This window comes from Lissotriton helveticus, chromosome 6 (genome assembly GCF_964261635.1).
Source record: "Lissotriton helveticus chromosome 6, aLisHel1.1, whole genome shotgun sequence".
In the NCBI taxonomy this organism is placed as follows: domain Eukaryota; kingdom Metazoa; phylum Chordata; class Amphibia; order Caudata; family Salamandridae; genus Lissotriton; species Lissotriton helveticus.
The window spans coordinates 2,017,241,690-2,017,269,614 of NC_136067.1; the positions used below are offsets into that span (position 1 = coordinate 2,017,241,690).

Here is a 27,925-nt window from a genome sequence, read left to right on the forward strand (position 1 = left end):
TTCAGAAAGAGGAAACAAATCTGATGATGTCTGATGTAATAGGGAGGTCTGCTACCGACCTTGATTGGTGGAAACCCCCTGCCAGTGTCAGACTCGGGCACATCTACACCATTAACACCTGCTGTGCATCCCATATCCCTGAAGTCCTCAAGAGTGGGGGCATCCGTGGCCCATTACTTCATCTGGTCTCTTTTGCAAGAGGCAGCCAAGTCCCCGGGCATGTGCAGTATAGTCATCACTGCCAAGAGTAGGTTTGTCAATTCAATTCAATAGAACTTTATTTCGGTTTAGTTTGCAAACCACAAAAGTACAATACAGCAATCCAAAAGTTCATTATTTAAAAAACAAATAAGAATCCTTAAAAAGGTACTATAATACCTCACTATCAGCAATGTATAGCAGCACAGGTTATACTAAAGTGAATAAGTGCATGTGAAAAAAGGATCTGAATAAAAATCATTTACAGGTCCAAGCATTTTCTGTACTTTACAATTGATTTCAAGAATTCTAATACAAAAAGGATACTATCGCTGTATAATAGTTGTAAATACATCATGGCAGGTCTGATTTGACAAAAATTCAATTTCTTTAAAAGCGGGACCAGATAGCGATTACGGGGAAATTCATAAAATTTACATAAAAACATCAAATACAGCATATCCTGCGGAGACTTTTTGTCGCAGCCGCAGGGAGCTGCTTCTTTGTTAAAAGTGATTGTTCGTGGCCTAACAAGCAAGTAATAAAAATGATTCATATGGAATCTGGTCAATAGAAATTTCTCATGAGAAGTCAGTGAACCCACTAAATAAGGTTCAATGAATGGAGTTGTTTTTAACATAACATATGTTCTAACGCTCGGTTTCTGAACCTCAATGGCTTCCCTCGATATTCTCCTTTCCAAGAGGAATGCCGTTTTGTTTGCTTCCACGTCCTTCATAGTAATACAAACAGGGGTTTCAAATAGCTCACTCCGCCCTAGCCTCAGGTAGCTTTTCTGCAGGTAATTCAGCCAGGGTATAGCGAATGAGTTATCCATAGACATGCAATCTTTTAAAAGCATATGCGTCAGCGGAATATCGGGGTTTAACCAGAGTTTTAACCAGCAAGACAGTGGGTGGTGTGAAAAATTTGTCACTGACATACTGGACCCCCAGTTCTTCATGAACGGCTAGATTAGACGCATCTTGCGGGAGGCATAGTAGTTGCTTAAAAAACTTATTCTCCACAATCTGGAGGTGCTCTCCCTGAATATACCCCCAGACTTCGCTACCATATGTTGCTGTAGCTACAGATTTAGCAGTGTATAATTGCAACATTGCTCCAGTAGGCTTTTTCCCCAATTTAGATGGAAAATTCAAAATTGAGGCATTCACCCTTGCAACAACATCCCCTTTCTTTTTTAACACATGCGGGCCCCGGTTGAATTTATTATCAAATAGGACTCCAAGATAGAAAAATGTGCTAGATATGGGGATTAATGCACCACCAACATTAAATTGGAAATTGCGTCCAGGTGGTTTACCTACTTGTATGATATATGATTTAGAGTTATTTATAGTTAAATCCCAGTCTGTCATGAAGGACTGGAAAGCGTTTAAAGAGCGTGTAGGCCTCTTTCGGTCCTAGATACGAGGACCGCATTGTCCGCGTATAATAGGACCGGGATACCCCGGTGTCCTACTCTGAGGCAGTCAGCCCCCACCTCCTGTAAAACGCTATCTAAATCATTAATGTGAAAGTTAAACAAGAAGGGAGCCAAAATACATCCTTGACGGACTCCCCTTTTGATATTAAAATCCTTTGTCACACTCAGGTCTTGGAAAAATCTAACATTAGCTCTGGTGTATCTGTATAAATCATCAAGGAAGTTCACAATGCCTACATCGACCCCCTTGGCCCTCATGGACTGCCACAGCTTGTGCCTGTTTACACAGTCAAAAGCTGAGGACAGATCCATGAAGGCAAGGTGGACGGTCCCCTTATATGCCACTATGTATTTGCTTAAGATTAAAAAAAGGTTAAGGCATTGGGTTGTCGTAGAACGTCCCCTACAGAAGCCATACTGGGAGACAGACATGATGTTATTGTCTTCAACCCATGTGGTAAGTCTCTGCAGGAGAACCCTTCCTATAACTTTCACCATAGAGTCTAATAGTGATATGGGTCGATAGCAGTGTGGACTGCTTTTGTCCCCTTTTTTAAAGACAGGTACAATAGTAGAAAGATCCAAAGATTGTGGGCATCCACTATGAACCGCAGAATTAAAAACAGACTCAAGAATTGGAGCCCAGATAGAAGGGTCAGATTTGTATAAGTCAGGGGGAGTTCCGTCAGGTCCTTTGTGCTTTCCCAGCTGTTAAGCCTAGAATTCCTTTGTGTATTTCACCCCTTTCAATAATAATTTTATTGTCGTTAGGGTCAGGTACCTTAGCTATATGAAATTCATGACCATCACCTGTTTCCTGGACAAGAAATGTTTTTTTTTACTATTCCCCAGAACTTAGAGCTATTCTTAAGAGTTTCAGGATCTAATAACTCGTTCCATGCCTCATTCCTTAGGGTCTCCTTACGATTAGCTCGTGCTTTTTTGAAATCCTTACGACAAACTGTTACTTCAGCTTGCACTCTAGGGTTAGAGGTTAAAGCTGCCCTTAAATTTCGTGCTGATTTTGAACAGTGCTCATCAAACCATTTAGGACCCCCATTACACCGCTGCTTAACTGGTACAGAAAGTAGTTCTGTGACCCTATCAGAAATAATCCGGAAAGCTGCCAATACCTTAGATTGTTCTTGCTCCCCCTTTGTGCAGGTATCAATTTCTTCTGCGCACACTGATTTGTTGTCATTATAGAACAACTCAGGGGCGATTTGGGTCCATCTAATTTGCGCTTACCATCCGATGTACGCAGTTGTCCCTGGTTAGTGTTTGATCCTAACTTTGAGACCCAAGGACCTGTTAGGTACAAAGAAAGGGGATTGTGATCACTGAATTCGTTCTCCTCAATTAAGAAAGAGTCCACAAAGGACTGCATAGGGGACGAAATCAGTATAAAATCAGTAAATGTCCCTTCCCATGACCCTTAAAAGTGGGTACTTCAAATGTAATATAAGGGTCCGTTAGAGCCATGGTAGATGTTAGATCAAGATCATTAATCAAATCATTAAGCAACTCCCCCTCGGTCGAGTGCTCATAATGAAAACCTTGGATTCGGGAGCAACTCAGGCATGAAGTACATACAGTCACGGGGTTACCACAAGGATGAATGTTAAAATCGCCCATAACCATAAGATTGTGAAGACAATGACTCATGGACTTATTAATAAAAGAATTCAGAGCAGTTAAATGACTATAATCCGAGAGTGAAATAGGTGAATTATAAAAGTTTACCAGACCAACCATGCAGTTCCCTTTTGTTAAAGTTAAAGCAAGAATTCCCGCTTGGAGGTAGCGATTACACGTACTCTGCATGCCAAAGCTACAGAGACGTAAATAACCAAACCCCCCTTGGATCTACCCCTGGTGGAAACAGTAGCTGGCACAAAGTGTGCCGTGTATCCTTCCAGGAGGAGTTCACATTCAACCGACCAAGTTTCTTGCAAACAAATAATCAGAAATTGTCTAATATAAGCAATCCAGGTAGGGTTCACTAACTCAGCAGCTAGCCCTGCAATGTTCCAGGAGATAAGATTGTTCAGACCTCCCCTAGGTGTTTCCGCCATCCCAGTACCTGAGGCATCAGGCCTCCCTCTACCCAAGACACTGGTCTCTTCAAGTCAATCACAAGACTCCAGGCCAGACAGGATTTCATACCTGTTATGGACTTGGAGTCTGTGTCTATTGGGAATTAAGTTACCATGCATGTTCTGTGATGGCTGATGGCTGAGGGTGAACATGGTCGGAGAAGGATCTCACCCTGGACCTATCTACTGACCGCCAGTTTTTCTCCTGAGCAGATCTACCTGGATACCTCCCTGGTACTGGTCTGTAAAAGAACCCTAAAGGTAATAATTTAATGTTAGTTCCCTGCAACAATTGTAATCGGGGTCCTCTTAATATCAAGCTGCCCGCAGTGTGAGGATTATTAAAGTTAATATTAATGCAAACCCCGCTCCCTGCCTTATTAGAGCTGCCAATCCAGTTTACCCTGCGCACCATTATTATATTATTAATGGTACTTGCTCTCTCAGGGGTGTTTTGGCTAAGCCAAAACACTGTCTTATTGAACAACTGATCATACCTTTCAGACTCTCCGAGTGGAAGAGCAGGGACATGGCTCAAGATAACCACGTAAGGGGTGGCCTCTGGCGGGAGGTCAATAACCATGGGTATTCGGGTCAGGCGAGGACCCTCAACAGACCTCTAGGTTAGGTCTGGAGAGGGGGGTTTCCTCCTGTTAGCTACGGGTTGCACTGGGGGTGTGGTGTCTTTTAATCTTTCAGACAAATTGCTGGTACCACTTTTAACAGAGTGCTAGTTGGTACTGGAACAGCCACAATATAATTACTGTCAACTGTTCTTTCCATCGCACTTAAGGGTCTGGAGTTGGTATTATGAATGTCTCGTGTACCAGTTGTATTAAACAAATTAGCCAATGAAGACTCCAAAGACTGTAACCTCAACTCAACACCACACAATTTTGATATGATGGGTTCCAGCAAGTTTTTTACCATACCCTCCAGTTTCCCCCAGAAATCTCCCTTGCCAACCTCAGTATTTGTTATAACCCCATCACTTTGAGCATTATTGGATAGGTCTCTCCGATCCCCCCTTTCCGTGGCATGTACATCCACTATTACTGCCCCTTTATTTCCTAATCCTGTATGTCCTTGCTTAGATGCCCTGGTTTTTTTTAAGGGATAACACTAGGTTTGTCAGCCATCCCATTGGAGATGAGTGGGTATTCATTATTCTTACCCGGTTTCTTAAGAGCAGAGGTGTTGGGTAAAGTGGTGGCTCGAACTTGGAGATTGTTCTGATGTGCAACGCCCTTCTTTCCAAGAGCTGAGCATGCATGCATGACCACCGCATAGCTTTCCAGCTAAGAGATGATCTGGTGAACATTGCTTTTTATCTAACTTGTAACATACCATCTAGTAAGTCCTATGTGTTTATTTGCTTTGTATTGTGAGTGAGTCAATGATGTTGCTGCTATCGTCCAGATTTATAACCAAGTTTCTATGCACCGGGCCTCCTGCACAGCACTAGCTTCCAGGTAAGCGCTGTGTCCCACATCTGTATGTCCACATGTTTAATACCTTTGGATGTTGAGGGGTATCAAGCATAGTGCTATGGAGAAACACAAATGTCTCTTGGCGATGCAGGACAGCTCAAACACAGGGCTTTTGTTTATGTGCACCCCCTCACATAGCACTCCAGGCAGGCACGCTTAGAAACCTAACGCCCCCGAGGGACAGAAAGGCAGGGGGCAGAGCTGCCAATTCTGCAACAGGTGCAGTTGCACCAACACCCCAGAGTATGAAGGGTCCACTTCAAATACTAGTTGTGGTTCCCTTTCCCCTTCAAACCGGGGGAGGTGTGCCAAACGTCCCTTCTTGCATGCACCTCCTGTAGGAGGGTGAACAGAAAAATCTGCCCCTTACGCACGAGGCAGTGGTAGCTTCCACACCCTGGCAGAATGAATCTTTAGGAACAACAGACCCCTCAGGACTTCTGACACAGGAAGGGCAGCCGCTACTCCCAGCAGGGTTCAGCTGGGCTGCAGAGATACCAAGGCCCTGAGCCGAGAGCCCGCAGCGCAAGTGACAGTCGGCCTCAACTGTGTGTATAACAGACGCAACGCATTGCGATAGAAAATAATTATTATGCTACATTTGTATATTTGAGACTGTAAACATAGCTTGTTTATCATTTTTGACACAATTGCAGTCTGTAGTGTAGGTTTCTCTGATTGAAAGCGGAAACTATCTTCAAAGGGCATGGAACGCACGAGAAGGTACCTCATTCTGCAAGCTCCATCTTTAGCTAGTCTATGTTTGTGCCTCACATCCCAAGATGATGTTCAACGCTAGGCAATGCCACTATTCAGAGGTGGTGTGCCAGAGGTGCTGCAACCTTCCAAGGAGGCCTGGGCTTCTCCTGTTCATCCAGAGTTAACAGATCAAAAGAGACTCTGGAAAGAGATGGGCCATCAGATCCATCCAGTCAGTAAAGTTTCCACCCCCACTGGTACAGAGGGGTTACGCAAATGCAGCAATTTTCCACGTAAATTAGAATTTGCCCATCTTCCACATAATCCACAATCTGCAAATAACAAAACGTTTCTAGCTCAAACACAAGTCACACACAGCACTGCACCAGTGTATTTTACAAAAATGTACCTGTCACCTCTGTGCTACTGTTTGTTCTGGTCAGGTTTCATTCATAAATTGTAATTTCTGCCCACATTGATGTTCAACTCATGGACTTTTCCCGGGGCAACATTTATTTAGTGCATTTTGTTCTCATAGAACAGTCTTTTTAAGAGGACGTTCAGCATTTAAAACAATTAGAAAGCATGCTTCTTCTCTTTGTAAGGACTGATTCATTCAGTCTTACAGTGCTTCTTAAAGAGACACATACTTAATAAATGTACAATTTACAAGACTGTTCTGCAAGAATGATTCCTAATGAAAACAGGTACTTCCAAAGGGACATGTAGCGGGAATCCCAAATTGGACACTACTTTTAAAATTTAACCTCGAGAAGCTGCGGTCTGTGTCCCCTTTCAACGGCAGGTACCTGGTGCGCAAAGGGTCACGTAGGCCCCGGCCTTAAACTCAGTCTTTGTCACGTTCTGGTGAATACGTTATTGCCTTTTTTAGTCCCTCCTCGTTTACGTGCAATGTAGCTTGTTGAAACGCTTTGAGAGTTTCGAGTTCAACTGTTAGATAAAGATATTTTTATTTCAATACCTACCCAAGCTGTGTCCTTTTGTGGTGTTGTTACTGTATTGTTGTACTTGGTCATAAATGCTTCAGACACTGCTTCTGAGATAGGCCTAACTGTTCTTGCTATGTTACCGCATAGTTGGGCAGGGGTTGACAAAAGGGGCAGCCCATTTGCCCTGATTTAGGAAGAAGGGTCCCTATTTGGAAATTGGCGCCAGCCAATGCCAACTAGAGACCCCCATTTCTAACACCAGTCATTTCTTTTCAGTTTGTTCTCTGCTTGTGGTGGGGAAAAACAGTCAAGAACTGAGGCCAGCATGCTGGAGTGGGGAATATATAGTCACTACTCATGTCACTTCCCTCATGGATGATGGTGACAATTCCCTGATGATAAGGAAACATTGCCTGTAGTAAGTTCAAATCTATGCAATCTTGCAAACCTTGCAAAACACTTACACAGTGTGTCTTTACAAGATCAAAACTGCTCCAATTTACAAACATGGGCCACACTCTTTACCTATCTACTTCATTAATGAGGGATCAAATTTATATTGGTGCCTGTGCCTATATATTGTTGAAGTTTGACCCTAATGTCACTTGAACTTGAAGAAAATGGTTTACATATGTTAGTCTATGGACGTGTGCCTGCTCTATGTGTGCATGTAAGTCATGAGTATATCTGTATGAACAATTCAAAAATCAAACCGAATCTCTTTGTCAATGTGTGTCCTCAAACAGCTTTTTGAAAAATTATTGAAACACAGGAAGGCAGATTGTTTCAAACAGCAATGAGTTAATTCAGATTTGCCTTTTTATTGGTTCCCCAGGTGCGGCTCCATTTCCAGTATCGAAAGTGGTAAAACTGTGAACTTTCCTTGCAAAGGAATGGTGGGCCGTTATGTGAACGTTGTAATACGAGGCCGAAAGGAGTACCTCGCGCTTTGTGAAGTACAGGTCTTTGCTGAACCAGAAAAACAAATTCTACCAAAAAAAAAGGGTTAATCAAATAACAATTAGTTATATTCAACTAAACTTACACAGAAAATGGCATATTTGTGAACTATTGAATCAATGTATTGAATACACGTGAGTTGTTCTGCAATTGCTGAAACAAACTGCTAATTCAAATTACCGCCCTAAATTTTTGGTATTCAGTTCTATATTCTTAATTTTTCTTCATTTGATTAAAAAATATGTTGAAATGTTTCTTTCAGTTTAATTCAATGAGTATATAACTGTAAAGGGGTTTCCATTGTACTAGATGTATTCTGTAATGCACGTATTCATAATGTAACCAAAAACTGAATAAGGAAATTGTTACAAAACTGAGACACTAAAACACCACTTTTTCAGTGGCTATACTAGATGGTAATAAAGGTTAACCCAATCACAACCTATTTGTCTTGTCCTGTATGTGATATGAGAAAATGCTCCTTTTAGAGTGCCACTCCCTGTTCTACTGTTTTATTTTATTGTTAGTTTTTAGACTCTGCACACTGGGATACTGCTGTCCAGAACTTATGGTCTGACCCAAAAAAAGTGTTGAATTGGCTAAGCCCTCATTGGCATAATTTTAACTCTCCTGAAAGGCAATAGTTTATGCAGCCTACAATTTTCCCATGGCATGGAAAGGAGAACTACTTTACCATGCAGTAGTGTGTTCATGCAAACATGACTTCAGGCTTGCCACTGTAGCCTGGCTACAGAAGTTTATAAATCTGCAGCCCATCCTGACAGATTATCCCTTTTTGGCAGGAGAAACACTTCTTTTTTAGTATTAAAAAGTCAACATTATGTAGGCCTTGTAGCCCACAAGGCAGGTTACATGGTAGTTAAATGAAGGACATGTATAAATTTAACATTATCATGGCCTTACTGTGACTAGCATCCAAAAGCTATTTTCAATGTTAGGAGGTGGGCTGTCACATAGGGAAACACTAAGGAAATACTATTAAATATTCATTCTCCTATCTCCAGTTAGGGACCAGCTAAATAAATGATTGAACAACTATTTTCAATATATTTTAAAGTCCACGTAATGGTGATGTCAGACTTTTAATAAATCTTATTGAAGTGTCTTATTCTTCCATTCCTACATATCAGAGATTAAATCCAAAGGAGAAATCAAGGTCCCAGTCTCCAGCGACCACAGATCATTGGTGCTTTGTGCCTCTTGGAACTATTGTTACTTAAATCTTCGACAATTCATATCTCTGGTTCACCTGATTGGAATTTATGTAATTTTTGGTCATAAAATAATACACATTTTTCTTACGCTGTGGTTTTTACTTTTTAACTGTTTTGGTATTTCTAAATGCTTTACATATTTTATCTAAGTAGAGCGTGCCTGCTCCTTGTAATTGCTACCATGGATTGAGTTCAGGTTTAAACTACTGAATCCTTTAACTTGACGTAACATGATAAAGATAATATTACTTGTGGTGGACTACTATCAACCTCAATTAATAAGTCCCTTTCTTACTTTTTACACTTTCTTACATTGTATCTGAATGCAATTGTGTGGGTCTGTGTATAATATATACTGACTTCAAACTAATATCTTGCCAGAGACATCAACATATAATGCAACTTATATTTTCCAAGCTCTAGTAGCAGTCCAGAGTGATTGGCCTGACATGAGTAATCCTGCACAGACCCTTATAGTGTCTTCATACCCAACTAAACCCCTGCTCAGGGTGACTAATATTAAGGAAAAGTAACTTTTAAAAAGTTACCCTGTCCTGATGCTCTTGGAGGCAAATTTACATTAGCAATCCAGCTGCTGCCCAGTGTGAAAACTGCTCCCACAACAACGACAAAGACTTAGGTGGTGAGAGGTGTTGTGTGCCTCTGGCAGGGAGACCAGTTGGGGCAGCAAGCAGCAATCCAGAGGGGATTGGCCTGACATGGGTAATCCTGCACCAACTCGCTCTCTGGTGCCACATATATAGTCTTCATACCTGGCTAAGTCCCCACAGGACAGCTTGGGACATTTACTCAACATCTGTATGATTTCCCATTTGTATAGCTGCTTTTTCTCTTTGCTGACATGCTTCTCACAAATGCATATGTGACTCTGCCCGAGACCTAACGGTTTGCAGAGACACTCATCTTAAATGACTGATTGCACCCTAGCCAGCAAGTGTTTGAGAAGGAAGAGAAAAGACAGATGTTTCTTTCTCCAAACCACCCTTCCATCACATGGCCTAATATTTCCCTCAAAGATTGATCACGCGGGAGACCCAAGTGTTCAAGGGGGTGCTGTCAATTGCACATGGGAATTACATACATCGCATACTTTTTTGGGACTTGCACAGCATGCATAAAACCAATAAAGCTTGGTATGGGTATTTTACTTAGAAAAAAGTTCACAACTTTGCATGGGGTAGTGATCGGAGACCAATGCCTCACAGAATACAGTCAGTCTAATATTCATTTTAATTTTAATATTTGCCAATTATAATATTACTGTTTACAAAAAGTGGCAGCCACTCAAAAAATGGCCATTTCACATGACAGGTTCATCATTGAGCTGTAATGAACCTATATAATGGCATTCTTCATCTGGTCAGGTCTTACCACAGCCTGTATTAGAGACCGGTTGTCAAGGTCCAAAGGCAATGATGTTGAAGTTATATCTTAATAAGACAGGGAATGTTTTATGAGCTCATCAGGTTCAAAGGAAAGACGGAGCAGTGGAAAGAAGAAGCGTTACATTAAAACTTACCCACCAATAACCTTTTAGAATACTTTATGCAGAATAATGTAGAAATGTGTGGAGCACCTTTACACTTCTTTTGGTTTTGGGGAACTTGCTTTCATTGTTGGACTCACATGTCTGGGAGAGAATACTATTGGCCTGGTTTAAAGCTTGAAGAACAGTTCTCATCAGTCTTGGTTAGCGGAGACTGTTGTCTCCCAAATTTAGAGATGGCCGTCCACCAATCAGTCACCTATGTACGTTGAAAGGGACCATCATCAAATTCAATGTACAATTAGCTTGCGGAATGTCCGCCATCAGTTATGATGCCATCCACCAAACTTTATAAACAAATGTTGTCTTTTAGAAACAAACTCCCAAAGCAGGAGGTTGTTTTAAAAAAAAGAATAATACCCATACCTTGAGAGTTTGTATTTATTTCCAGGTGTCAATGAGGGGGCAACACTACTTATTTTTTACCCATGGTAACAAATCAAGGGAGCCTCTCTGAAGAGCTCTGATAAGAGCAAAACACATTCAGTTCAAAGGTAACTCTTTCCTTTTTATAGTCCACTTGTTCCCGATCGAAGGATTCATTAATCAATGGTAAGAGAAACATCAATTTGCTCCCTGAGAACAAAACATCAACAAATCACAACAACTGAGTCAATTACTAATTATCTGACTTCTGTGATGTGGGCTATGAACACTGTATTCAGCTGGAGGAGGTTAGGTTACACACTGTTAAAAAACAATTGTCTCAACTGTCTGTCGAGTCACAGCTTAAAAGCACAAGTCACAATACGGAGTGCACAGGGATACCAGAAGATCCAGGAATTGATATAGGAAACTCCAGGAATGAAGAAGGGGGAGTCAGGAAAGATCACAAATAATTAATAGATGGGACCCTTGTGTAATACTTGACCCTCCAACAGATAGTTCACCAGCAACCACCACACTACCCAACTCATTCCCACTTAAAAAGAGAAGACTCTTTTGTACTTCCATGGTGCCAAAACCCAGAAATGTTGTAGGCCGATACCAGAAATTGCCGCAAGATGAAAGTTAGATACTCAGGGAACATTACTTCAATGGATTTGGCAGCCTTGGAGTCTAGATTAAAAGAATACTGTCCCAAATGTTTTGAAAAGTGAGAGGAATCCCTCAAAGGGTTTTGCACAGTACTCCTAGACAAATTAAAATTGATGGACAATAAATTAAAAAATTATTCTAAAGTACGTGGCTCTGACTCTAGCAAGCCCCACGAGAGCATCTCTATTCAGCCCTCACATCCAAAGACTGGGCACCAACTGTGCAAATTGCACCCGAAGCATAAGGCGTAAATGCCATGAATTTGTCATCTCTAGGAAGAAATTGACAGGTTGTTAAGAGGGCTTGTACTGCACATGATCGGTCCTTAAAATCCAGATACCAGTGTCTATCTCTAGCTCCCCCCAAGAATGTACCCCTTCTGTTCCCATGCTGTCACAATTACAAAGGAAAGACCATTTTGCTTTAAAAATTAATTCTGCTTACTGTCTCAAAAAGAACTCGCAGTGGACATATGATCTATCTGCAGAAATCATCTCCATTAGAATGACCCCTTGGATTGACAACTGCGCAAAGAAATCCCCTGGGGACTGTGTGATAATAAACTTTATTAATACTATTGCTCTGAGAACTTTACTTCAACTCCTGTCTACATTAGCCTACAAACTCGGCTTCAACAAAGCGCTGCCATTAGCGTATTTTTAGACAAATATTAGCATGCCCACTGAATCTCTTCTTGTTGCTGGTTTTAACAATGAACCCAATTCCCCAATTATATACAAAATACAAACAAAGAACAAATACAAAGTTCTTGCTTTAACCCGGTATACAGATTGGCTGGTTTATTCTGGTATCCCTAATTCCATGCACCATATGGGAATCCAAGGTGTTTTGCTCGCAGAGTCCAACCTAAGTCCTGATTGTCAATTGCCGCTCCATCCTTAATTGGTGTTCCTTTACACCACAGCATTGTGTTGCTTTCATGGGTTGTTGCTGGTATCTGCTCAAAACTGTTAAACCTAGATTGACTGTGTTTTGTTAATGACTATGATTTCATTTGCTGTCAAGAGACATGGGACATAGATAATGTCTACCTAAATGGATCCTACTATTGTGCAGTCCAGAAACTCTTTGAAATGCAGGCAGGACACAAGGAAGTTTTGGGCATGTTAATTTCAGTTAAGCTGACCAAACTTGATAATCAAGTCCAATGCACCCCTTTTTATTAACTGCTGCTATAAATGATTCCTGAAACGTTTGATTTTAGGCTGGTTCATTTTTATTATAATATTGTATTATCAGATCTATCTAGGTAATTGAGGATCTTGATGTTTACCTGGCTAAATTCCAGGATAAGCACAAAAAGAGGCCTTATTTTTATGAGTAGGAGATTTTAAAATTTGCTTATGTAATCAAGGTAACACCTTGACCTGTGGTTTATTGGACAGAGAGGGGCAGAGATGATGCATTTTAGGTATGTCCCATATGGGGAGGTGATACATTTCAATGCCTAAGAACTTGCTTTTGAATATAATCCCTCAAATACAAAAACAACCCTGCATATAAAGGAAATAGTAATTGCAGTACCATTGATTGGTATGCACCCGTTACAACGCAACTTTTACAACGCATGACTTTTACAACGCAATTTTTACAACTCATGATCCATTACAACGAATACCATTACAACGCATTTTTTTACAACGCATATACTTTTACAACACATACCATTACAACGTAAGTATAGGTAAGTAGGGTTTTTGGGTAAAGGGGTATTTTTAGGGTTCAGGGCTAGGTTTGGGTTTTTGGGTAAAGGGGTATTTTTAGGGTTCAGGGCTAGGTATGGGTTTTTGGGTAAAGGGGTATTTTTAGGGTTCAGGGCTAGGTATGGGTTTTTGGGTAAAGGGGTATTTTTAGGGTTCAGGGCTAGGTTTGGGTTTTTGGGTAAAGGGGTATTTTTAGGGTTCAGGGCTAGGTATGGGTTTTTGGGTAAAGGGGTATTTTTAGGGTTCAGGGCTAGGTATGGTTTTTTGGGTAAAGGGGTATTTTTAGGGTTCAGGGCTAGGTTTGGGTTTTTGGGTAAAGGGGTATTTTTAGCTTTCAGGGCTAGGTTTCGGTTTTTGGGTAAAGGGGTATTTTTAGGGTTCAGGGCTAGGTATGGGTTTTTGGGTAAAGGGGTATTTTTAGGGTTCAGGGCTAGGTTTGGGTTTTTGGGTAAAGGGGTATGTTTAGGGTTCAGGGCTAGGTGTGTGTTTTTGGGTAAAGGGGTATTTTTAGGGTTCAGGGTTAGGTATGGGTTTTTGGTTAAAGGGGTATTTTTAGGGTTCAGGGCTAGGTTTGGGTTTTTGGGTAAAGGGGTATTTTTAGGGTTCAGGGCTAGGTTTGGGTTTTTGGGTAAAGGGGTATTTTTAGGGTTCAGGGCTAGGTATGGGTTTTTGGGTAAAGGGGTATTTTTAGGGTTCAGGGCTAGGTTTGGGTTTTTGGGTAAAGGGGTATTTTTAGGGTTCAGGGCTAGGTTTGGGTTTTTGGGTAAAGGGGTATTTTTAGGGTTCAGGGCTAGGTTTGGGTTTTTGGGTAAAGGGGTATTTTTAGGGTTCAGGGCTAGGTTTGGGTTTTCGGGTAAAGGGGTATTTTTAGGGTTCAGGGCTAGGTTTGGGTTTTTGGGTAAAGGGGTATTTTTAGGGTTCAGGGCTAGGTATGGGTTTTTGGGTAAAGGGGTATTTTTAGGGTTCAGGGCTAGGTTTGGGTTTTGGGTAAAGGGGTATTTTTAGGGTTCAGGGCTAGGTATGGGTTTTTGGGTAAAGGGGTATTTTTAGGGTTCAGGGCTAGGGCTAGGTATGGGTTTTTGGGTAAAGGGATATTTTTAAAAATTAAATTAAATTAAAAAAAAAATTAAATTATAATTAAATAAAATTAAATTATATTAAATTTAGTACCTTACATTTTTAAAACAAATTATATACTTACCTATACTTACGTTGTAATGGTATGCGTTGTAAAGGTATATGCGTTGTAAAAAAATGCTTTGTAATGGTATTCGTTGTAATGGATCCTGCGTTCTAAAAGTTGCGTTGTAAAAGCATGCGTTGTAATAGTATGCGTTATAACGTCATACATCCCCATTGATTTTATGTTATTGGCTTCGAACATTGTACCTTTGCTTTCAAAGTTCAACATCATTTCTAGCTGTACTAGTGACCACAATTTGCTTACCACATTTTTCAGGCTCAATTTAACCAGTGGTAGTACCAAAGCTGTGGGTCCCAAAATAAAATACACATAGAATAAGCGGGCAAAAATTAAGTGTAAATTAACAATGAGCAATTCATGTGTGTCCTCAAAAGTGACAATCAGCACACAGTTACACCAAGCACACATCAAGATGAAGAGCCTTGTACTGTTGTAGAAGCATTTAATTCATTGTGCTCCTCCATTTTCTAGTTAGTTGTACACAAACCGCTTAAGAGCAAGAAGCCGCATGGTTTGTTTAATCATGGGTGCACAGTTGCTCATAAAAATCTCAAATTAGCCCTTAGTAAATGCCCACGATCTAAGGACGCAATCCTTACTACTAGATGGGTATGTATGTTAGAAATGGGGTCTCTAGTTGGCAGAGGGTGCACCCTGTCCAAGTAGGGACCACCACTCTAGTCAGGGTAAGTCAGATACCCACCTGGCACAGATCAGTCAGGCATTACTTAGGAGGCAATGTTTAAAGCATTTTTGCAACACTTACATTACAGTGACACGGAGACTCCACACCAGGTTAGAATATTTATCTTGTTAAATCAATACCAAACCAGCAAAAATCCAATAATTCAATATATAAATGTTCAAAGATCAAATGCAAAAACAGTGCATAGAAGTTACTAGCAGTCAAAAGGTTACTTGAGGTCACAAATGGACTGGTGCAAATCCAAAGTTCAGGCTGACCGTGAACAATGGCAGGCTTGCTGCAGGACCCAGACAGGTCCCGGTGACCTTGGATGGAACAAAGCGTCAATGTCGAAGAGTAGAGACAAGCAGTCAAGAGGCACGCTTTGTCATTGATCCAAGGATGGAGGTGAGCATCTGAGCCAACCTGTGCCAGCAATGGAAGCTTAAGTGACAAGCCCCATGTTGATGCAGACGCTGCGTCAATGTCGAGCCACGCTATCATTGTCAAGCGGTTTCAGTGGTTGGGTCGGTATTGTCGATCCAAGTCTGAACTGGAAAAGCTGTTGCTGAGGAGCCGCTGCATTGGAGCTGTATCAACATTGAGGGTTGAAACAGTTGCAAAACCCATTTCTGAGACCTGGAATGGAGGGGACACCTCAGGCAGAGGTAGGACTCCCAAATCGCAGAAGGCAAACACAGCGGAGCAAGTTGAGAAGTGCTAGTTTGTCATGTAGCACAGTAATCAGCAGGCTAACACAGCCGAGCAAATAGCGAAGTGGCAGTCCTTCCTACAGCACAACAACTCTCCCTCCAGGCAGAATACCCTTGGTTCCAGTAGAGTTCAGATTTTGTGGTGTCAGGGGTCAAGAACGTATACCCAAATGTTTCTTTGAAATGGGGGAGACATCAAAGGGGCTTTGAAGATCACAAGGTCCCTGCCTTTCCCGCCACATGCCCAACACATTCTACAGGGGGTATGCCGCTCTTTATGTGAGGACAGGCACCGGCATATTGGGGTGCAAGTATCAGATCCTTTCTCCCAATCTGTCTCAGAAAGGCCCATCAGCCTGGCAATGGGCCATCAGGATGCAAATATCACACCCCAGCTCCCTCAATGTGACTGTCTAGAGGAAATGCCCAAAGCCCAGCTGTCATCTTAACCCTGACGTGTATTCAGAGATAGGCTGAGGCATGGAATGCTTAAAGTAAGAAAAAGCCAACTTTCTACAAGTGGCATTTTTAGACTTGCAACTTACAAATCAACTTCACTTAAATGTGAGTCCAGATACACCACACCCCAACTCTCTAACTCTCTATCCGCTCCCAATGGTAAATTATTCTTACCTGCTCAGGTGTGTGAGTCAATGTTGGCGATCAAGTGAAGAGTGGAACAAGGTGAGAGTGGCGAGCGGATTGTGGGTTGCAGCATTTAGCCCCTTACATTCTGTTTCATTGCCACCTCTGCCGTCAGTTCGTCGCTCCGCAGCTACAACACTAGATTTGTAGATTGTTGTCTCATGCTTTCCACACAGCTCCACAGCGGCAGAACGGCTTTCCTTTTTTTTCCTTTCTTCTGGGTTCAGGACCCATGTAGCAAACATTTGATTTACAGCACAATAGGAAGGCTGTGATCTCCTTTTGCTAATTAACGTCACAATTGTTACCCTGGAGGGGCTGAAAGGTCCTTTGAGGCAGTGTGACACATCAAAGAGCTACAGTGTCATGTGTTTCTGCCCTCCGCCCTTGCTTCTCTACTGAATTGGAGGCTTTTGCTGAATGACGCACTAGCCACGAGACCATGAGGCAAGGTAGCTGTTCAATAGGCATAGTATAGCAGGATCGAGGGCCACAGTGCGCTGAAGCGGCTAGCCCAGACGCTGGTGCGGCTTGCTCACCGTTGTTCCTCCATTCCACTGTGAAATCCATCCTCTGTAGGAAAATGGGCCACCTCACCAGTTTTGTAGTCTCTCCCCTCATCTTCATGAGCCATCTGAGAGGTCTACGGTCACTTTGAACTTGGAAGTGAGTACCAAATAGGTATGGTTTCAACTTCAGGGAACAAAATACAGCAAAAGCTTCCCTCTCAAAGCCACTCCATATTTTTTCTCTGGGGAGAAGTTGCTTGCTAATGAAGGTCCTGGGTGATCTAGGCATGCTTCATTTACTAGTGCCAAACCTTCCCCAATCCCTTGTTCTGAATCATCTGTCTGAACCACAAATTCCTTTGTGTAGTCAGGGGCAGTAACACTGGTGCTGACCACATAGCCTTTCAAAGTGTCAACGCCCTTCTAACTCTTTAGGGTCCAATTTACTTTCTCGGGCTGCTTTTTAGAGTGAGTTCTGACTGGTTGAGTCACAGTGGCACCATAGTTTTGAACACATTTGTTATAGTACGCAGTTAGACCAAGGAATGCTCTGACCTGTGTCTGGGCTGCTGGGGCTACCCAATCCATAATAGTTTCTATAATGGGTTAGACAGGTTGTACATGGCCTCAACCTACAAGGTGACCCAGGTACACCTCGGCACTCTTCCCTATATGGCACTTACTGGCCTTGATAGTCTGGCCTGCCTGTTGAAGAGGCCTGAATCACACCCTTCAGGTAATCCTCTCAGGCGGCACTGTACACAGCTATATCATCCAGATAAATTGCACTGTACTGTTCCAGCCCAGACAGGACCTTAATCACCAACCTGTGGCAGGTGCTGGGGCATTCTTTAAACCAAAAGGCATTACTTTGAACTGGTAATGTCCATCTGGTGTGGTGACCTCTCCTTTGCTCCTTGACTGAAAAAAATCTGCCAGTAGCCTGCGGTCAACAGTAGGCATGGGTTGAAAATACCCCATCTGCTCCTGAGTTTGCCAGACAAACCCATGACCATGCCCTTCAGGGTCTTATTGAACCTTTCCACAAGATCATTAGTCTGGGAATGACGTGGGGTGGTGAACTTGTACATAACACCACATTCATCCCACATAGCTTTCAGACAGCCAGACATGAAATTAGTGCCTCTATCCAAACCCACACCATTTGGGAAACCCACTCTGGTGAATATCATTGGGCCCAAGCCACGGATGGAGCAATGACTGTCCTGAGGGGTATGACCTCCCGATACCTTGTGGCATGATTCTATACCACCAAAATATATCTGTTTCCTGAAGCTACGGGTGGGTCTAGGTGACCAATCATGCCCACCCCAACCCTCTAAAAGGGAGTCCCAGGGTGTACAATAGTAGCAATCCATACCAGGGGCTGATCAAAAGAAAATAAAGGCAAGACAGGTCCCCTCCTAGGGGAAAACCCTGGACAAACAAAATTAAAAAACAAAAAGAGTCCTCACAAGACCCACAAAACCTGCACAAGAATGGGACAGGGGTGGAAAGTTCTTTGACCCCTCAAAGGGGGGGAGGTGTTTAAGGATATCCGCAATGGGATTTTCTCATATGGGAGTAAGATTCTACCTCCGTCCCTTTGAGGGTCAGGAGTGTATCCCTCCCAACTACTGAATCACCTCAAACAGGAGTGAACCCCAGTTTTTGGAGTGGACCCCTCTCATCTTAAGGGCCACATGAAATGATGTCAGCTGTGAAAAAGTCATCCCTTTTGTGATGATCACCTCCATTTTTTGAGTGATACTGGTGGTTACTGACCCTGTTTGTGCCCTGGGATCTGCTAACCAGCCCCAGGGCCCATGCTCTGATTAAAATGTAGATGGCAATTAGGTGTAATTACAATTGGTACTGACAACCTGCCTGTAAGTCCCTAGAATATGGAAGGGCATGTAGGTTTAGAGGCCCAGCAGATTTACTGCACCTAAGGTTGGAATGCTCTGTTGCGTTCTGTCATTTGAAAAGCCAGCCCTGGATAGCAGGCGGCATTTAAATTAAAATTATTTGCACATTCGATGTTGGAATTAAAGGTACTTCAAAAGTCTTGCACTACCTTATGCTTACCTATAAGTCACCCATAATGTATCCACTAGGTGGCCTGAGGGTAGGGTCCCTTGTAACTGAAAGCAGGTACATTACAAAAGATGTTTTATATGCCTTGGTGAAGAAAAACTGCCAATTTCGTTTTTCCCAATTGTAGTGTTTTAGCTGCATAGGCTAACATGTGAGTACTTTATTTAAATTTAATAAAGTCTAACTAATCACAGAAGATAACTAAAATAATATTTCAAAGTGTCTAAATATTAGTTTAAACAAATCTAACACCTTGCCAAGTTTAGACATTATTACCATGACAGAAAAGAAATTACAGAACTTGCTTTTCTAATGTGACTAAATACAGCTCTAGAGTAGTCTCTCCTGATTGGCCAGCCTGTGTCAGGCTGAGCCAAGCTGTTTGATGAGGTGTGAGGTGTCCTGAAAGAAAACAATGAGACAGCCGCTGGGAGGATATGTGCTGTTGTCAAGCACAGGGCAGTAAGGGGGCTTGGTAGCCAAACTGGTCTTCAAAGAGAGAATGACATTAAGGACACCAGCCAGGCCCACCCCAACTTCCTGCACCCCCAGCCAGATGGCAGCCCCTGTAACTGAATTAGAAGAGGGGCTGGAAGGGGAGTGTTAGGTAATATTAGCCACAGCTGTAGGTTGGGTTTGTCAGATCCAATGCTCCAGGAGGCATTGTCTCCATTTTTAACTTATGTGAACAAGAAGAGGTTATCACAGAGGGTGTCAACCACATTCCATTGTTCAGGGGTACCCCACTCCTTGTCAGCCCTGACCAGAAGTTCACGTTGATATCAGAGAGCTGCCAAGCACCTCAGATCCCTGCCGGAAGAAACAAGAAGAATGACTGCTCTGCTGGATCCCTGGCCTGCACCAAAAGTATTGCACCTGCCAAACACTTTGCAACTACAGCAAAAGAAGAACTTTGCTTTGCACAAAGAGTTGAAGGGGTGGACTCCATCAAAGCACCAGTTTAAAAGAGTTCCACTTGTATTATATCCACCAAGAAGAAAGCAGCTGACCACCTTCAGCTGTAATTTAACGGATTTTCCCAGGTGCATTGTGGGAACTATAGTCCAAATTCTCCAAGGAGGAACTCAGAGCATCTGGAATCGTGGCTGGTATTGTTGACCCTTCAAGAACACAAAATACCTACTAGAGGCATCTCCAGAGGTTTGAGATCATTTGGAGCAGTCCGACCAAAAAGCTCCATACGTTGACCGACCCGCCATCAAGAGTCAAGCCAGTGACTCTGATCCATGACCCAGTCTGAAATTCAGGTTTGCCCCGCTGAAACTCTGTAGCTTTTTGTCATGGAGGAGATTTCCCTTCCAAGAATTGACCTGGGCACCCCGGTGAAAGAAGCCACCATATTCAAACCCAAAGCCAGCTTCCCGAAGAGACCTCCTCGACGTTGAGACAAAAAAAAAAAAAATGACAAAGTGCAAAGGTAACATTTTGAAGGGACCCTACTGCTCATTGTACTAAGCTGCGCTCCATAGCAGTCGGTTTGTAACTTTGTCACGATCAGGCGTCCCCAGGTGGCCCTTTTTGCTTGTAGGTACTAAAAAGCAAATTTTTACATTTAATCTTAAAACATTTATATCTCAAGTTCCCTTCATTGGATATTTGTTGTGTTGCTGTCATTTTAATTAAATTTTAATTCTATGTTAATGAATTGGTGGTGGAATTTGTATTAGGTTGTGTCTCACTTATTTAATGTATTTGTGATTTTAGATGCTTTACACACCTGTCTCCTAAGTTATGATGCAGGATCACGTTTTACCATATGAATTCCCAACATAGCATTTTGCTCGACTCATGTAAAATGAAGGTCCCTATGTAGGCCCTGCCAGATGAGAATCTGGAAATGTGCTATTTTTACTATTTTACCATACACAATCAATAAGTGGTAGCCCACATATCCTTATTTACACCCCTGAATAGGCCGAAGCCATAAAGCCCACTGCCCCATGTTACCATCTTTGATAGTAAAATCTACTAGGCTCTGATGTTCTTAAACATACATTTCCTTTGTGCTTAACACGACAAGGCAGCTTGGGCAACCACAGAGCAGAAACTTTCCATAATTGCAAGACCAACACACTCACACAAGACTAGTTGGTAACTCTTTGACCGTTGCTTCATTTTTATTTTGAAATGTTCCAAGCTTGCTTAAATGAAACCACTACGGCATCTTGCGATGGCAACACCTGTTTTTTAAGTTCCGCTCTCATATATATTTTTAGAGATATATATGCTACAAATGTTATTTGTTTATATTTTGCGACCAGCATGGCTGATCACCCGCCCAAGCACTTGACCACTTCTGTGTCCTAGGGAGTGTGGTCAACCACCTGGACCAGAACATCCGTCAATGCAGTTTTAAAGTTCTGCTTTGAACAGGTATAATAGGTCCAGCACCCACTTAGAGCTCAGAACTCTCCTGCAAGCGTCTAGCACAAGCATGGGTTCTACGGCCGGTCGTATATCTGATTTGGGACTTATAAGACAATTCTCAGGTGGCACATCCCAATCTAGATATCCTTTTTGCCTTTTTTAATTTCTCTATTTATTCTTGGTGTTTTTCATCCTCACCAATTCATTGCATTTAAGGTCTCTTAAAGTGTTAGATCTTGCATGGTTAGTTTTCTCTAGTAAGGTTTGCCTTCTAGGTATTTGAGTATTATAGAAAGTGTTCTGTATTTTTATTCTCTAATTGATTTCAATTGTGCCTTTTAAAAGGAGCCTTGTTCCAGTCTGCCTTCTAGGCTCTTGCACATTATAAAATATGCACTTGTGTTTCAGTGCTGATGGATTGAAGTCAGCCTTTTTAAAAGTAGGGGTGGGGAATTTGCGAAATTGACTTTTGCGAACTATCGTAAAATTGCACAAAATCTCCGTGAGCGTGCGGAACTTTCGCGAAGATGCAGAGATTGCTTTTCCAAGCCATTTGCGATATATTTTGCGTGCTCGCAGGAAAATGTACCTCTCACTTGCCCATGTGGTTGCTAATGGGCGCGGCCATCTTGCTCACAATGCTTACTTCCTCGTCCTGGTCGACTGTCGTGTTCACGATCGCAAACTTGTGCGCAATAGCGCGATCGGTTACCAACAGTCCAACATCTCGTGGCGCACGCGAACGGATAGGAAAACTCATCGGCGAACTCAGGGACCCGGTAAGTCACTACCACATGCGCAAAAACACATTTTTAGAGCTCGAACAAGTACATACTTCAGTTTTGTGGCAGATTGTTTTGACATTTTCGCGCTCTCCGCGGAACGTGAAAATGTCAAAATATCGCAAATTCAGCGAGCGTAACGAAATTTACCACCCAGGCCTATTTAAAAGGTTTTTGCTCCGGCTAATGAATTGATGAATGCATTTTCTGATGTGCTTATGACTTAACGAATAAAGTGCCACTTCAACGTTATTTTTCTTTGTCTCATATCTGTGTTCCTTATTTCTCAGATAAGAGGTGTTTTGGTGGCTTGTGACCACGGTGACCACACCAGAAGAGTGATTTAGTCTCCTCTATCAGCTGGCGACCACGGATCCGGTTGTGCCAAGACTGTTCTCACCTGCGGTGGATCTGGAATACTTCAACAGATTGCCCCCAAGAGTCCTGTCTCCCCCCACTGCTGACCACGGAGTAAGCCAAGGGTATTTTTTTTTCCCCCTGAATTACCTTGGTCCTTGGTATGTGGTTGTGAGGCGGGGTCTCTGGGGTCTCTCTGGCTGATTTTCCGACCCGCTGTAGCAATGTCTCTGGCCACGATTATCACCCACTCTCTCTCCATATCTTTGTGTGGTCACTATTTTCGCCTTTGTTTCAGATAAAGAGTGTTGGTTTCTCTTGTACATGTCCTGTGGGTACAGGTCTTGATGTGGGTTTGATGTTCTTGGCTTAACGCCTCAGGTTTGAGTCCTGGGGAGAGGTTCATAATTTACTGTCCTGGGTTTTGCTTCAAGAGACATTGCCTTTTCTTGTACATAGGGGTTGGAGTCCTCTATTATGATTTCATGTTGCATTGACATTGCGTTCTCTTGTTCATAGATACAGAGGAGTTTGAGTCCTCTATTGTGCTTATGGGGTTACATTGCATTGACCTTGCGTCTTTTTGTGCATAGGGATTTCAGTCCTCTATTGTGGTTTTACATTGCATTGCATTGTGGTCCGCATTGTGGTTTGGGGTGGTTTCACATTGCATTCTGCTGCGGGGTTCCAGTACTCTATTTTGGTTATATTTCTGGACCTGTATTGATTGTTTGCCTCTACACTGTATTCATATTGCATTTTGCTCTTGATCGAGTGTTTTTCTTCTCCTTTTTATGATATCTGTATATTTTCTTCTTCCACTGAGGTTCTTTTCTTCACCTTGTGGTCTCCGTCTCCTGCCTGTGCTTTCTGCCTCAGGTCCCCCTCTTCTTGCATGCGGGCTTCCTTCCTTTGCCCATTCAGTCCTTTTGGATCTCATTATTTCATGGGCATTCCTCCTGTCTTTATCTCTTCCCTTAATGACATCATTTTGCATGGATTGGGTGTAACTGTTTTCTCCTTAATTAAACAGTTTTTGCTCTAAATAACGTAGTTTTTTTAACTGTGTACTTCGCTGTCACTAAAAGAAGAAGTCACTTGTGGTCACAGCAGACTTCACCCTCCCTTTCCCCCTTCGTGGCTTTTCAGCACGGCTGGCTCCGCTGCACTGTCACACGATTCTACCCTTCTCCATTTCTATTCTACCTTTCTTATTTTTTCGCTGGGCCCCCTCTCACCTTTTCTCTTCTCCTTCCTTTGCCCCCCTCTCCTCTTTCTGACCACACTACAACACACACTGCTATCCTCTTCCCCTCTCCCCTTTTTCTATGCCTTCTTTTTCCTCCTTGGCCCAACATTAGTGTTCACACCTCTCCCTCCCTCTTCCGGGTTTGATCTCAAGTTCTTTCGTGGTGAAATACCATTTCTAGTAAGATTAAATAACTAGGTCTGTTTACAGTACATCATTCTATTTTTCACGATGCATCTTTTATATTTTATCTAATTTTTTCTTCAATTAATTGTTTTTCATGTTTCATGATTGCCTTGCTTTTTGCCAATTGTGCTTCTTATTTGCCTATTGTGCTTCTAATAACATTGCGCCTACTTGCCCTTGTCCTACCCCAGTACCCACCACTCCATGGTCTGGACTCCTTCCCACAATAGCCGACTGCCTTCCCCCCATTTCCTTTACCTGGTGTCTGGGTCGCACTCACATGCCTCTGCCCTCCTATTATTTCAGCCTCGCTAGGGAGGTCCAATACATCACACCCCCCACACCACTTTTGCCGTGCCTTTTTCCATTAGCGCATTCATTCACAACATTTTGCCTATCATTTGCCTCTACAACTGCTAGACAAAAGGGGGAGAAGTATTACTCCCTTGCCCCTTGCCACCCGCTTCATGCCTTCCATAGCTGTGATGTCCAACGCCCCCCCACGTCAGTAATGTCTAACACCCCCTCACGTACTATCAATTGCACTATCCATTTTGTGCACAGCATTCCTTCCGCTGTCCATAACACTACTTTTAGCTAATTCACTCCCCTTTCTGATGAGCTCCGAGATATACTATGCAATGCTTGGGACCTTCTGGGGGTCACTTTCACCCCAAACACCCAAGTTTGTATCTCTGTACTTTCCTTGACCGACCTATTCAACGCCCTACCACATATATTTCTCACCCTGCCATCTCCAGCCACAACTTGCCCCCACCTGCTTTGGCCTGACCAATCATCTAACTCTTCCACCCTATCTATTCCCCACTCCGCTTCTTCTGAACACCTTGGTTACTCTCACCATTCTGCTACCTCCCCCATTGTGATTGTCACAGACAGGGAATCTTCATTAGACTCCATACAGTCAGTGGCTTAATCCGAAGCAGCCTCTCTCCCACATCTCGACACTCCTGATTCCCTAACACTTTCCGACTCCAATTCCTATCTTTTCCACCCACATTCTTAAGACCATCCAACACCCCTCTTAAGGGCACTCTTGCACGATTATTGACAAGACTCGGCATCCCTGCTTGCTCTTGCGAGCCCACCTCATTGCTCCAACTCAATATAAGGGAATGACCGATAACTCCAGCAGCAATACCCCACCTCAACTCATGGTATACCTGATTAACAATCACGTTGTGGGCCTCTCTGACGGTCACCCCTCTTGCTTTATCCACATGACACTATTAACTAGCTCTGTCCTTCTCACCATATTTCAAGCACTCGGCATTGATTACAGTCATACCCGACAAATCAAGCTCTCAGTAGCACCAGCATTTTCATACCCCCTTCCATTCAAAGCAAGTGCATCAAAACACAATAAAAATAGCATCTTCTGCTACACTTCTGCACCGCCTACCCTTCACCATCAAAAGCCCCATGCATGCAGTATATGGAAAGAGAATATTTGGCACGTCAGTGCACAAAAGACCAGATTGGATCTACGTACGTTTTTGCCTACTTTCCCCAGGCTTAGAACTACCTACCACATTCACCTCTTCCTGGTCACAAAACCCATTACAAAGTAATGTTATTATTGCCCTTGCCCACCACAATATTGATTTCCCTGATTTTTCCGATGAGGGAATATACAGGAGACCTGAGGAATTAGATTTAAGACTAATACTTACCCATATTATTCTTGATTCCATAAGAGACGAACTTATAAAAGATCTACATCCCAACTTTCCCAGCAACTAGGTGGGGTAAACATAGGCAGGGTGTGCTCACCCTTCCTTGCAGTAACCACATTTCTCCTCACAGGCTTACATTGTACCACATACATACTAGTGTCCCTATGAATAGGATACTGAGTTCTACTGTATATAAAACAACTACCGGCTTTCACATATATTTTATCTTACGACTTGAAGGTTGGGGAGGCCAGACAATACTAACAAGCTATTGGCCAAGAAATCCACTCCAGTCTAAAATTGCTGATGCCTGCTTTGGCGGCCAGCTCTACTCCCCTGGTTGCACTCCTGCGCAGGACCACGAATTACAAAACGGTATATACGACCGTGTCCTTGAGCGTGTAGGAGGTGAGCTTATACCAGATCTCAACTACTATCACTGAGAAAAGGGAAGCATAGGCAAAGTTTCTCACAGCAACACCCTCCTTAAACAACATTTATCTTGCATTTATATATCCATCTGCCTCATCTTGGTTCACTATGGCTACACCTCTGCAGCACGTTCTGAAAACATTCAGAGGGCAGGAACAACACATACTCAAACACTGTAGGGAGTTATCCATGGTAACCCTGGGCGTAGTTCGCGGAGCCGTACTCCGCGGAGCTACGCGAAGACGCACTTGCACTCCGCGAGCTACGCGTAGCTCCGCGGACATGCGTAGTTGCTTGCTAGACCCGTTCGCGCGCCGTTTTTCGTCTTCGGGAGCGCGGTGCGCGTGTTCGGGGCGCCGCCTGCATGCTCGGGATGGGTAGCGCGCTAAGTTACCCAAGAGGTTTGTCCCGCCCGCTTGCGTTCCCTTATTTCCTTTTCCGGGTCACAAGTCACGTGTTCGGGTTGTGCAAGACATGTTCGGGAACTCATCTTCTCGTTCGCACTACAAAAGTGCGTGATCGCGCTAAATATCGCGCGAACCTACCTACGGGCATCCTCGCGCGTCCTTATGACAAGGTAAGCCATTGCCGCGCACGCGATAATGTTATTTAGCGCGCGAGAACTACGCTACGCACCGGATCGCGGAGTAATCGACAGCTACGCGTTCTCCGCGGAACGCGGAGTTGCCGAAACTCCGCAAGCTCCGCGAACGGAGCGTAGTTCTTCGCCCAGGGTTAATCCATGGCCCTCAGAAGGGAGTTTTGATAAGACAAGGCTAGATCACGCTATCACCTTCCTAGACAGCAAATACTCTGGCACCAAGCTACAGAAAAGGAAGGCTACATCAGATCTCAGGCGTATCTTTAAAGACAATGCGCAGGAGCACACTGCTACAATGCCTACTGCTTCATCAGCTCCTCCACCATATCAGGCCAGCCGTGTGTACCCCACAGTCACGGTTACCCAAACTGAAAGTCCAGCCTTACACCCTACCACGAATAATCTACCAGCTGTTGGATACCATCAACTCCCAGATGATTTACCTCCCCTACCAGGCGCCCCTCCACCCACTGCTGAGTGTAGTACATCCCCACCTATACCACCCATCACCAGCAGCGGCCTAACAATACATGCCTCTGTGCCAGCTTTAGCCATCCCCCCACCTGCACCACCTATCCCCAGTAGCAGCCCAACAATACATGCCACAGTGCCAGGAATATCAGGGCAGATAGACGCGTAATTAATGATAAAACTCACTCCCGCTTCAATGACTACACCATCAGCTGAGGACAAAAGTTACGGTTTTTACACTGACTCTCTCACATCATCTCGCCATTCAATCAATCAATCAATCAATCAATCAATCAATCATGCCATTTGTATAGCGCACTACTCACCCGGGAGGGTCTCAAGGCGCTTGGGGGGAGGGGTATGCTACTGCTCGAACAGCCAGGTCTTGAGTTGTTTCCTGAAGGCGAGATGGTCCTGGGTCAGCCGAAGGTGGATGGGGGTGGGAGTTCCAAGTCTTGGCAGCCAGGTAAGAGAAGGATCTTCCTCCGGCGGTGGCTCTTCGGAT

The 27,925-nt window shown here is 43.3% G+C and overlaps 1 protein-coding gene across 1 annotated transcript in view; it reads left to right on the forward strand.

Annotated features, from left to right (window-relative positions):
- The window catches only part of LOC144762000 (fucolectin-like), an 824,530-nt gene extending 816,264 nt beyond the window's left edge, over nt 1-8,266 (forward strand). Inside the window, exon 5 of the mRNA XM_078647165.1 lies at nt 7,716-8,266. Within this exon, the coding sequence (XP_078503291.1) occupies nt 7,716-7,890 (175 nt within the window). The 3' untranslated portion in view covers nt 7,891-8,266. The remainder of the gene's footprint in view (nt 1-7,715) is intronic.
- Nucleotides 8,267-27,925: the final 19,659 nt, after the last annotated feature.